Raw genomic sequence first — 13,318 nt, forward strand, 5'->3', positions numbered from 1 at the left:
GACCAGAGAGAGGGATGAAACGGCATGATTTAGAGAATCTGTCAACAACCAGAATAGTGGCAAAACCATCAGAAGAGGTGAGATCAGTGACAAAGTCAATGGACAGATGAGACCAAGGACGCTGAGGCACGGGAAGGGGAAGGAGCGTTGCGGGGGGGATTTGGATTGAGTACTAACTGAACATGAATTGACAGTGGGCTATGTCCTGCGCCAAAGTGGGCCACCAGTATTTATCAGAAAAGGATTGGATAGTGAGGATGATACATGGGTGTCCAGTGGCGAGGGATGTGTGTGCCCAGGTCAACAGCCGATCTCTCACTCCTGTAGGAACGTAGATGCGCTCTGGAGGGCAGTTGGCAGGAGCGGGTTCCCGCTCCAGAGCCTGGCGGATGTCCACATTTACGTCCCAACACACAGGACCAATGATACGGCAGGACCGATTGATGGGCTGGTGGACACTCACAGGGCCCTCAACTGGCGTGGAACCACAGGGTATGGGAAAGCAGGTCCTCCGACATCCTGGTCCCCAGGCGGTAATTTTCATACTCGACCATGTGATGGTTGGATTGTGACGTTGGAACCACAGGAGGCTGAGGATTACCTTGTGTACAGGTGTGGAGTTGATGAAGAAGGGAAGACTTTCCTAATGCATGGGTCCCACGGTGAGGGTGAGTGGTGTGGTCACTGTGTCGCATCCCAATGGTCATGTGTCCGGGTATGAGGTTAAGTTCAGGTGAGGTAGTATTCTGTAACGTAAACGCAGGGGGTCAGGAAGCAGGTGCAGTTAGTGAGTTTAATAACAACGAACAATACAAAACAAGAGAAGTGTCTGACATGGAAACACAAACAATACTACCTGATGAAAAAGAAACAAAAGAGTGCTCTATGAAGGAAGGGTCAGTTATCAGGGAGTAATGAAGTCCAGGTGTGATTGATAATGAGACGCAGGTGTGCGTAATGGTGGTTGCCCAGTGTACGTGAAGATGGGTTGACAGGACCGGTGGTTAGTAGACTGGCAATGTCGAATGCTGGAGGGGAGGACCGGGAGTAGACGTGACACAAATGTAAAACAAGCAGGGAAAATACATTTAACTCAGTTTTTCGCAATTCCTGACATTTAATCCAAGTAAAAATTCCCTATCTTAGGTCAGTTAGGATCACCACTTTATTTTAAGAATGTGAAATGTCAGAATAATAGTAGAGAGAATGATTTATTTCAGCTTTTATTTCTTTCATCACATTCCCAGTGGGTCAGAAGTTTACATACACTCAATTCGTATTTGGTAGCATTGCCTTTAAATTGTTTACCCTGGGTCAATCGTTTCGGGTAGCCGTCCACAAGCTTCCCACAATAAGTTGGGTGAATTTTGGTCCATTCCTCCTGACAGAGCTTGTGTAACTAGTCAGGTTTGTAGGCCTCCTTGCTCGCACACGCTTTTTCAGTTCTGCCCACAAATCTTCTATAGGCTTGAGGTCAGGGCTTTGTGACGGCCACTCCAATACCTTGACTTTGTTGTCCTTAAGCCATTTTGCCATAACTTTGGAAGTATGCTTGGGGTCATTGTCCATTTGGAAGACCCATTTAGACCAAGCTTTACCTTCCTGACTGATGTCTTGAGATGTTGCTTCAATATATGCACATAATTTTCATGATGCCATCTATTTTGTGAAGTGCACCAGTCCCTCCTTCTGCAAAGCACCCCCACAACATCACGCTGGCACCCCCGTTCTTCACGGTTGGGATCGTGTTCTTTGGCTTGCAAGCCTCCCCCTTTTTCCTCCAAACATAACGACGGCTAAATTGTTCTATCAGACCAGAGGACATTTCTCCAAAAATATGATCTTTGTCCCCATGTGCAGTTGCAAACTGTAGTCTGGCTTTTTTATGGTGGTTTTGGAGCAGTGGCTTCTTCCTTGCTGAGCAGCATTTCAGGTTATGTCGATATAGGACTCGTTTTACTGTGGATATAGATACTTGTACCTGTTTCCTCCAGCATCTTCACAAGGTCCTTTGCTGTTGTTCTGGGATTGCACTTTTCGCACCAAAGTACGTTCATCTCTAGGAGACAGAACGTGTCTCCTTCCTGAGTGGTATGACGGCTGTGTGGCCCCATGGTGTTTATACTTGCGTACTATTGTTTGTACAGATGAGCGTGGTACCTTCAGGCGTTTGGAAATTGCTCCCAAGGATGAACCAGTCTTGTGGAAGTCTACAATTTTTTTCTGAGGTCTTGGTTGATTTCTTTTGATTTTCCCATGATTTCAAGCAAAGAGGCACTGAGTTTGAAGGTAGGCCTTGAAATACATCCACGGGTACACCTCCAATTTACTCAAATTATGTCAATTAGCCTATCAGAAGCTTCTAAAGCCATGACATCATTTTCTGGAATTTTCCAAGCTGTTTAAAGGCACAGTCAACTTAGTGTATGTAAACTTCTGACCCACTGGAATTGTGATACAGTGAATTATGAGTGAAATAATCTTTCTGTAAACAATTGTTGGAGAAATTACTTGTGTCATGCACAAAGTAGATGTCCTAACCAACTTGCCAAAACTATAGTTTGTTAATCAAGAAATGTGTGGAGTGGTTGAAAAACGAGTTTTAATGACTCCAACCTAAATGTATGTTAACTTCCGATTTCACCTGTATTACAATTCCGGGCAGGCCATTATTTTGGCAATCATGGCTATGTCCCCATAGGATGACAATGCCCCCATCCACAGGGCACGAGTGGTCACTGAATGGTTTGATGAGCATGTAAATGGTGTAAACCATATGCCCTAGGCCGTCTCAGTCACCAGATCTCAACCCAATTGAACACTTATGTGAGATTCTGGAGCGGCTCCTGAGACAGCGTTTTCCACCACCATCAACAAAACACCAAACGATGGAATGTCCTGTGGAAGAATAGTGTCGCATCCCTCCAATAGAGTTCCAGACACTAGTAGAATCTATTCCAAAGTGCATTGAAGTTGTTCTGGCTCGTGGTGTCCCAACGCCCTTTTAAGACACTTATGTTTCCTTTATTTTGGCAGTTACCTATACTTTTCTTTACTATTAGGCCCATAAAGAAATGGAGCCGCCAGCGAATGTCACGGTATCATTCACACTCTGCATGCCTGTGTTTGAGGATAGAGGGGTCAGCATGTGTAAGAACAGGAGGATAAATATTTTTAACATTGTGTGTTCACCAGATCAACTGTTAGTGTACCAGAGCATAGAGAGAGGGGTGTGTGGGAGGGGAGGGAGAGCAGAGAGAGAGAGAGAGAGAGAGAGAGAGAGAGAGAGAGAGAGAGAGAGAGAGAGTGAAGTTGTAGTGAAGGCGTGTGATCTCTGACTACTGCAATAGGTCATCAACAGAATACTAACACACACACACATGTATTCAATCTCCATCTCTCTTACACACACACACACACACACACACACACACACACACACACACACACACACACACACACACACACACACACACACACACACACACACACACACACACACACAGCCTACTCATGACCAATGTCTGGGTGATTGATGAAGGGAGGGGGGCACAGAGAGCCACCCTAGGTCAGCTGTGCAATTAGCTTCTCACTCCCCCCATCTCTCCCTTCTCCACCCCTTACCAACTCTCCTGCTGAGCTGACTACCACCCCCAATGCCCAGAGGGCCAAGGAACATTGTGCACTTACACACGCGCGCACACACATAGCAGATTGCTAGCTGGTTAACTGATCACCAGAGCAAGCATTGCACCCTGCATACATTGACGTGGTGACAATGGTTTTTGGTAGAGTGATTAGTTGAAAATCCAGAGAAGTGCTGTTATGCAGAAGGTCCTGGATGCAGACACAGACACACACACACATACACACAAATATGTTCTCTACTGATGAATGATGTCATATGCTTCCACAGCCTGTGGAGCTGACCTTCTGAGTAGCCATTGTTATTGTTCTGTGCAGTTACCACTGTGTTGCCATAAGGAACAGACTGTGTGTGTCATGCTGTTGAAAATGGAACAGCCTTGACCCAAGTCATGGAGGGACTCAGTTCTGACTCAACCCACCCCCGAAACATGTATTAACATACACACACACACATGCTGCATACAATCTCTACCAAACTACACCCACCACCCACTGAAATGTACCCTAGAAAAACACACACACACACACACACACACACACACACACACACACACACACACACACACACACACACACACACACACACACACACACACACACTGTGTTCTGTCCCTTCACAATGGAGAGATCCATACTCAGGTTAGGTCCTACTTGTGTTAGAGGTCTTCACCTGAACCCAAATACCCGAGACCCGACCTGGGACCCAAGCGGGTTCAAGTCCAAAATGCTAACTTTTCCCTTGGGTCAGGGTTGGTTCCTGTTTGATTGTCATTGGGTCTCTGTCTATGTTAACCCAGGGCCTGTGTGAGGTTAACCCAGGACTTGTGTGTCCCCAGGTGCTTTCATTTGTTGACTTCTGCAACCGTAAAAGCCTTGGGTTCATGCATGTTAACATCAGAAGCCTCCTCCCTAAATTTGCTTTATTCACTGCTTTAGCACACTCTGCCAACCCTGATGTCCTAGCCGTGTCTGAATCCTGGCTTAGGAAGGCCACCAAAAATTCTGACATTTCCATCCCCAATTACAACATTTTCCATCAAGACAGAACTGCTAAAGGGGGCGGAATTGCAATGTACTGTAGAGATAGCCTGTAGAGTTCTGTCATACTATCCAGGTCTATGCCCAAACAGTTCGAGCTTCTACTTTTAAAGATCCATTTCTCCAGAAATAAGTCCCTCACTGTTGCCGCTTGTTATAGACCCCCCTCAGCTCCCAGCTGTGCCCTGGACACCATATGTGAATTGATTGCCCCTCATCTATCGTCAGAGTTCGTACTGCTAGGTGACCTAAATTGGGATATTCTTAACACCCCAGCTGTCCTACAATCTAAGTTAGATGCCCTCAATCTCACACAAATTATCAAGGAACCTACCAGGTACAACCCCAAATCCATAAACATGGGCACCCTCATAGATATCATCCAGGCCAACTTGCCCTCTAAATACACCTCTGCTGTTTTCAACAAGGATCTCAGCGATCACTGCCTCATTGCATGTGTCCGTTATGGGTCCGCAGTCAAACGACCACCCCTCATCACTGTCAAACGCTCCCTAAAACACTTCTGCGAGCAGGCCTTTCTAATCGACCTGGCCCGGGGTATCCTGGAAGGATATTGACCTCATCCCATCAGTAGAGGATGCCTGTTTGTTCTTTAAAAGTGCTTTCCTCACCATCTTAAATAAGCATGCCCCTTTCAAAAAATTAGAACTAAGAACAGATATAGCTCTTGGTTCTCTCCAGATTTTACTTCCCTTGACCAGCACAAAAACACCCTGTGGCGTACTGCACTAGCTTCGAATAGTCCCCGCGATATGCAACTTTTCAGGGAAGTCAGGAACCAATATACACAGTCAGTTAGGAAAGCAAAGGCTAGCTTTTTCAAACAGAAATTTGCATCCTGCAGCACTAATTCAAAAAGGTTTTGGGACACTGTAAAGTCCACGGAGAATAAGAGTACCTTCTCCCAGCTGTCCACTGCACTGAGACTAGGAAACACTGTCACCACTGATACATCCACTATAATTGAGAATTTTCAATAAGCATTTCTCTACGGCTGGCCATGCTTTCCACCTGGCTACCCCAACCCTGGCCAACAGCTCTGCACCCCCCGCAGCAACTGGCCCAAGCCCCCCCTTCTCCTTCATCCAAATCCTAACAGCTGATGTTCTGAAAGAGCTGCAAAATCTGGATCCTTACAAATCAGCTGGGCTAGACAACCTGGACCCTCTCTTCCTAAAATGATCTGCCGCCATTGTTGTAACCCCTATTACTAGTCTGTTCAACCTCTCTTTTGTATCGTCTGAGACTCCTAAAGATTGGAAAATGGCCGCGGTCATCCTCAACAGCCTTGGTTTCTCTAATGACTACCTTGCTTGGTTCACTAACTACTTCTCAGATAAAGTTCAGTGTGTCAAATCGGAAGGCCTGTTGTCCAGACCTCTGGCAGTCTCTATGGGGGTGCCACAGGGTTAAATTCTTGGGCCGACTCTTTTCTCTGTATATATCAAAGATGTTGCTCTTGCTTCGAGTGATTCTTTGATCCACCTCTACACAGACGATACCATTCTGTATACATCTGGCCATTCTTTGGACACTGTGTTAACAAACCTCCAAACGAGTGGTCAAATTGCTGCAAAGATACCACTACTAAAAAGGACACCATTAAGGAGACTTGCTTGGGCCAAGAATAACAAGCAATGGACTTTAGACCGGTGGAAATCTGTCCTTTGGTCTGACGAGTCCAAATGTGAGATTTTTGGTTTCAACCGCCCTGTCTTTGTGAGACGCAGGGTAGGTGAACGGATGATCTTTGCATGTGTGGTTCTCAAATAGAACACCACTGGTCTTATATATATATATATACAGATCACTGCACCTGTACATAGCCCATCTATAAATAGCCCAAACAACTACCTCTTCCCCTACTGTATTTCTTTCTTTCTTTTGCTCCTTTGCACCCCAGTATTTCTACTTTGCACACTCATCTACTGTCAAATCTACCATTCCAGTGTTTTAATTGCTATATTGTATTTACTTCGCCACCATGGCCTATTTATTGCCTTTACCTCCCTTATCTCACCTCATTTGCTCACATTGTATATAGACTCATTTATCTACTGTATTATTGACTGTATGTTTGTTTTACTCCATGTGTAACTCTGTGTTGTTGTATGTTGTCAAACTGCTTTGCTTTATCTTGGCCAGGTCGCAGTTGTAAATGAAGAGCTTGTTCTCAACTTGCCTACCTGGTTAAATAAAGGTGAAATAAAATAAATAAATACAATTTATTTTATGCTAGTAAAGTGGATTTATTGACTTATAGAAGGCCTAGCCATTATATAAAACCTATTTATTAACCCGAAGAGCAACTTGGCTGATAAACAAAAAACGGGTCCAGTTGGGCTGGTGTAGACCTGACCATTACGGTACAGATAAGGTCTAGGTCTGGGTGTCAACGGGTCCATTTGGGTTGGGGTCTGATTTGTTCTCGATCTGTTCGTTGTGGGTCCCCCTTTTTTAAATGATCGCGTCCGTTCGAGTCTGGGTCCAACTCTTTGGACCTTAGAAGACCTCTAACTTGTGGCCGCTTTCTTATTTGTGTGTAATTTCACAAATCAATACTCTAATCCAAAACTAATCTCAAGCGATAAGCTGACAATTTCCATTCGATCCTAGTCCTCTCCAATGCACGTCCAGACTCTGAGACAGAATGTCCTGCTAACTATTCGTACACAAATAAACCAGTCAGTCTCGCGCGTAACGGCGCGTGAATGGGTGATTTGACAGCATCTTCTTCTGAACATCTGAGCACTGAAAGGTCGAGCAACTTCCGTATTTTGGAGCACGACTCGATCTAGCCTTTTAATAACATAGTTATTGAGGTCGATTGAAGGTTGTGGTCAAATCCCTGGGGTAAATGATCTGTGGGCTGCGGTGCGAATAGGGCGAATAGGCTACTTGTATGAGTTGCAACGGTAGGCTATTGCGCCAACCAAGGTTATAAATGTTTGCTATTACTGACACACGCATGATCAAGACAGGAAGTAGAGCCACTATATACATTTGAGAGGATGAGGTAACTAACTGCCTCATTCATGCATAGTCGTAGACGTCACGTTCATGATGTCCACTGAGTCTCCGCTCACAGGTAGTAGATCTCTTTCATGAAATACAAAATACTTGAAAACATTCTCAATATCATACTATTTCTTAGGCTAATTAAAAACATGGAAGTTGGGCAATAAGTATTTTTGTCAAATTAGCCTTTCCTACCTCCTTATCCTCGTCAACCACCCATCTGTGATCTAAACTCACTGCCCTGGAATCGTGCCAAGCTCCCCAGACACACACACACACCACCGTGGCCATCCTCTCTTTTCCAGTGACTTCCTCCCCTGAGCAACTTATCCACACCATCCCCTCCTCCCTTTCTCCTCGCCCGCGCGAGTCTGAGCCATACAGAGTGACGTATGAGCTATTCCGCGGCTTCCCACATCCGTGGGTGCCAGCTCACCAAGTATAAACCCAATCCCGGGAGTTCTCCCTGTCACTCACTCACTCAACCGCACCGACTCGGTCACCAGAGCTGAACTTCAGCGGAGATAGCAGGCACTTTCTCAGCGCTCAGGCTAGCTCGCTTTCGGCTTTGGTTCGAGATGGAGACTCGCTCGACTGCACGGAGATCTCGGAGCTCCAATATCCACAACTTCAAGAGTGAGTTGACTTCAGTTCATAGGCTTTATCTTTAATGTTTTGTTTTAGGTTAGATGTGGTTGATGGTAATGAGGATGGTTCTGTCGCCAGGTGTGATTTACAGTGTTTATACACTCACTGTTTATTACATTTATAGTCAATTGAATTCGTTCCCAGTTAAGTGCGTAAACAGCTAGGCCTACCTGAATAGGGGGTTGACCGTGCCTGCATGTGCCACTTCTGTAGCCTATTCACTTTTTTCAATAAAGTTGTTGGCCCTGAAGTACGAATCTGGCTCTTGCAAACAAGATGACACTTACAACCTTCATTCCGTTAACTCTCCATCCACCTCAAAAGTGTAAAGCTCAGTAGTTCATTCGTTCAGTTTTCATCTGCTTTGTAAATTACTTTTGCGCATGTACCGTTGTATCCTACATTTGGTAAAACAACTTTGTAGATGAATTCATAGAGAAAATGTATGCAATCCAAAGCAAGGACACAAGTAAGGTAAACTAGTTATTTCATAAGCAAGAACAAACGTGGAAACTGTTCTGTTGCTCACAAGCGCGCACGTCCTAAGCAAGTCCTCTCCACGTCCTATGCGCGTGGAGTTAACGAGCCGTGTCAGAAGGTGAGGTGGTTGGAAAATCTTGCGCGCGAAGCTGAATGGGCACGCGATTATCTTTTAATGCTATGTTATTTTCCCCGGAACGCATTGTCCCGGGTATCCGTGCTTGCCAAACCGCCTCTGAATAATCCATGCAGAGCGAAACTGAGCCGGGTCGGGTTACCTTGTTTTACGCGTGTCCATACTCTGTAACCTCTTGGTGATCCAAACTTTTTGTGGAGTTGGCTCGTGAATTTAAGCTACTAGGGTAAATCTTTGTTGGCACTTCTGTAGCTCGTGTAATAGAACCTGATAGCACTTTGAATCAGAGGAGCAGAATATTCGGTTTTACGCACATTCAGCTGTTTAGTCTTGGATAACTGTTGGGTTCCCAGAAATATAAACCCGTCCTGTGACTAGCCTATGTAACATGATCAGCTAGATATAAATAGGAGGATGATTTGTATAACGTCATTTATTATGAATGATTGCCACTGTTCAGACCTTTGGTCGATAAATCAGACTTGAGATCCCAGCAGTCCTTTTGATAATCTTGGTTTGTGCGTCATATTGGGCGTCATTAACTACTTTCTGCGCCACTCCACTGGACAGCTCCAAGTGCTGAAAACAGCTCAGCATCTCTTTCTCTCTCTCACTCCATCTTTCTCTGACCACCTTCACTGTACAATGCATCTGCTTGTTGTTATAATGTCCCATTATTGTCATCTATGTCCATGAGTGAATAAGATAAAATGAGAAAATAATGTCCCAGAGTTTGACTGTGTGTTACATTTATTCCTGTCTCTTTTCTCTCCTTGTGTGTGTTGTTCAGGTGGGCTCACCCTGTGGCTGCTGCTGTGGTTGGTGGTGCTGAAGCCCAGTGGGGCGGGGGCGTGTCCAAGGCTGTGTGTGTGTTACCCGTCGCCCATGACGGTTAGCTGCCAGTCTCAGAACTTCACCACCGTGCCCTCAGGAGTGCCCTACGACTCCCAGCGCGTCTTTCTGCAGAACAACCGCATCACCGAGCTCAGAGCAGACTCCTTTGGCTTCGAGACACAGGTGAGAATGTGTGTGTTTGTGTGGACCTATGCTTTTGTGAATGAGGTGTTCGTGTGTTTGTGTTTGTAGATTGATATTGCATAGTGTTGCATTTAAATGTAGTATTTTGCTTAGCATCTGAGCTCTGTGTGTTCGTATAGGACCTGTGTCCTTGCTCCTTTGTGTAACGACCCCTTTCTATTTACCTCTCCCCTTTTCAACCCCTCCCCCTGCCAGGTTCTCTGGCTCTACTCCAATAACATCACACTGATTGAGGCTGGAGCCTTTAGCAACCTGAGGGTTCTAGAAGAGCTGGACCTTGGTGACAACCCGTTGCTCCGGCGACTGGAGGGTGGAGCGTTCCGGGGACTGGAGAAGCTGCAGAGTCTGCACATGCACCGCTGCAAGCTGGCCGCTCTTCCCCTCGACCTCTTCCTCAAACTCTACAGCCTGCAGTTCCTCTACCTGCAGGTATGGATACACACACACTCGTAGAACTTCATACATACACCTGCATGCATGCACATACACACACACACACACACACACACACACACACACACACACACACACACACACACACACACACACACACACACACACACACACACACACACACACTGACAATGTCCTTCCTCCTTGCAGGAGAACCAGCTGCACTTCATCCAGGATGACCTCTTCTCCGACCTGGTCAACCTGACCCACCTCTTCCTGCATGGCAACCGTATCCGCACGCTGTCCGAGAACGTGTTCCGCGGCCTGGTCAACCTGGACCGCCTCCTGCTCCACGACAACCGCATCCGGCAGGTGAACCGCCGTGCCTTCCGTGACCTGGGCCGTCTGAGCATCCTCTACTTGTTCAACAACTCCCTGGCAGAGCTGCCGGGCCAGGCCATGAAGGACGCTGTGGCACTCCAGTTCCTCCGCCTCAATGGGAACCCCTGGTCCTGCAGCTGTGAGGCCCGCCCCCTGTGGGAGTGGTTCCGTACAGCTCGCATCTCCTCCTCTGAGCTGATGTGCTCATCCCCCTCCCACCGCCGTGGACAGGACCTGCGCTTCCTCCGCGAGATGGACTTTGCCCTTTGCCCCCTCCCTGACCCCGGGTCACTGGCTGGCACCACCACAACCACCTTTAGCACCAAGACAAGATGGTGGTTCTCCAAGCACAAGCCTGTGTCCTCATCCAAAGGAATCTTCCAGAAGAGCTCGGAGAAGGTCAAGGTGTTCCCCTTGTCCTCAGTCAAGCCCAGCCAGACTTCCGACCCTTCCTCCACCTCCTTCTCCTCTAAGTACGAGCTGGCGGAGGAGGAGGTGAACCTTCCCAAGGTGGACCAGGAGGAGTACTGGGCAGACTACGGGAATGAAGACGCCTCCGTGCGCTGCTTCGAGCTTGAGTGTCCGCCCGGTTACGACACCCCGGTCCTCCCGCCCTCCTCCTCCTTCTCCCTCACTCCGTCTTTCCTCCCTCTCCTCTCCCTTCCTGTGCTAACTCTGTCCCTCCAGCTTCTCTTTGGCTGAACATCCCCCCCATCAGCCGCTCCTTTTCTCCAACTTTATTTTCTCCCTCCTCTTTCTTCTCTTCACACCTGGATCTTGATTCCTTTCAGTTTCCCCCCCCGGCCCCCCAGGGGGCGGTACACTGATGTAGAAGCAGGCAGGCAGTAGGGAGCTGCTCTCAGGAGCACAGGTGAGATGCAGTGTAGGCTAACACCATTTGATTGGAGGGCACCGCTGCTGCTGATAGGGCTGAGCTCATTTTTCACTGAGTTGACACCACAGCAGCAGGTTCTATTCCCGTGACAGCACGATAGTGTGGCCAGTTTACGCGAGCTCCAATCACTACTGTACCACCGCACTAACACATCACACACCAGGACACTTACACGTCCATACATATAGCACAATACTGCATTCAATTCATACCACTCAGTAAGATGGTGATGTTTTGAGGAAGTTTTTCACCACAACTACTAGTTTGTATACGCAGCAAACAACGCAGGCGTTGGCTATTTTGTACGGCGCCAAGCGCTCACCATTGTAAACCACTGCATACCAGTTCTGCAAAGAAAATATTTTCAAAAGCAACACTTTCTTTTGTTTTTGGTTTAATGACATCAGAGACATGACATCTTTGTTCACTGACCTTTCAACTTTCACCTCTCCCTGCGATACCATGGCTAAAGCAGCAAGACATAGAAAGCACTGAGGGCATCTCATAAAGGAAATAGTAGGAAGAACAATGATGGTAAAATACTGTAGTGAGACAACTATCAGTGAAATGGTAGAGGAGCGGTGGATATAAGTCAACTATGAAGAAAAGGAGGGTGATAATGTACAGGTATAGGAGAGAGAGATAACAGGTTAAAGTTCCAAGGATGATGACAAACAAGAGATGATAAAATAGAGAGCGAAGCAGAGAGAGTGTGAGAGTGAAAGGATTGTTAAGTTGTTAAGACGTACAGCAGAGATCAGGCCAGGTCAGAGATCAGGTCAGAGATCAGGCCAGGTCAGAGATCAGGTCAGAGATCAGGCCAGGTCAGAGATCAGGCCAGGTCAGAGATCAGGCCAGAGATCAGGTCAGAGATCAGGTCAGAGATCAGGCCAGATCAGAGATCAGGTCAGGTCAAAGATCAGGTCAGAGATCAGGCCGGGTCAGAGATCAGGTCAGAGATCAGGCCTGGTCAGAGATCAGGTCAGAGATCAGGCCGGGTCAGAGATCAGGTCAGAGATCAGGCCTGGTCAGAGATCAGGCCAGGTCAGAGAGCAGGCCAGGTCAGAGAGCAGGCCAGGTCAGAGAGCAGGCCAGGTCAGAGAGCAGGCCAGGTCAGAGAGCCAGCGAGGGAGTGAAAGCGAGGGCGTCTCTCCAGCACCAACATTTGACATGTAATCTATTTTTCCTGTCAACACCATCAATAACAAGCAAATATCTCACACTTTAAGCTCTGTACATAGGTACTGATACACTTATGACACTATATATAGTAGCAACATACATGACACTGCTGTGTAGTTTAGTGTATGAAGCCCATGCTTCAACGTTCTTCTTGTTTTCTGGTTTTTGTTTTGGTGATTGTTGCCATGAGTGATGCCATCATGTGTATTTGTGTACTGTATGTAAAGATTGAGGAGATTTGAAGAGAACTTTGGTTTCCTTCAAACGTTTCTTCTCTACCTCTTGTTTTAAAGTCTGTGGTTACCCTCTTGACCAGAGTGTGTGTCTCTCTCAATGTGTTATTGTGAGATGTGCACAGAGGGACAGTACTGGGGAGAACCTATAGCCCATTATGGTGACTGAAGCCCAGGTCCAGCCCAGTTGATCCAGTCCAAATGAGT

At 46.8% G+C, this 13,318-nt stretch overlaps 1 protein-coding gene across 1 annotated transcript; it reads left to right on the top strand.

The window, feature by feature from the left end:
- The first annotated feature begins 8,155 nt into the window (after positions 1–8,155).
- LOC106611673 (reticulon-4 receptor-like 2) lies at positions 8,156–12,456 on the top strand. The gene is made up of 4 exons (XM_014212117.2): positions 8,156–8,361; positions 9,780–10,006; positions 10,223–10,456; positions 10,631–12,456. Exons 1-4 carry the CDS (start codon positions 8,304–8,306, stop codon positions 11,501–11,503), a joined length of 1,392 nt encoding a protein of 463 aa, XP_014067592.2. The 5' UTR covers positions 8,156–8,303; the 3' UTR covers positions 11,504–12,456.
- The last annotated feature ends 862 nt before the right edge of the window (positions 12,457–13,318 follow it).

This window comes from Salmo salar, chromosome ssa09, assembly GCF_905237065.1.
Source record: "Salmo salar chromosome ssa09, Ssal_v3.1, whole genome shotgun sequence".
NCBI lineage: Eukaryota > Metazoa > Chordata > Actinopteri > Salmoniformes > Salmonidae > Salmo > Salmo salar.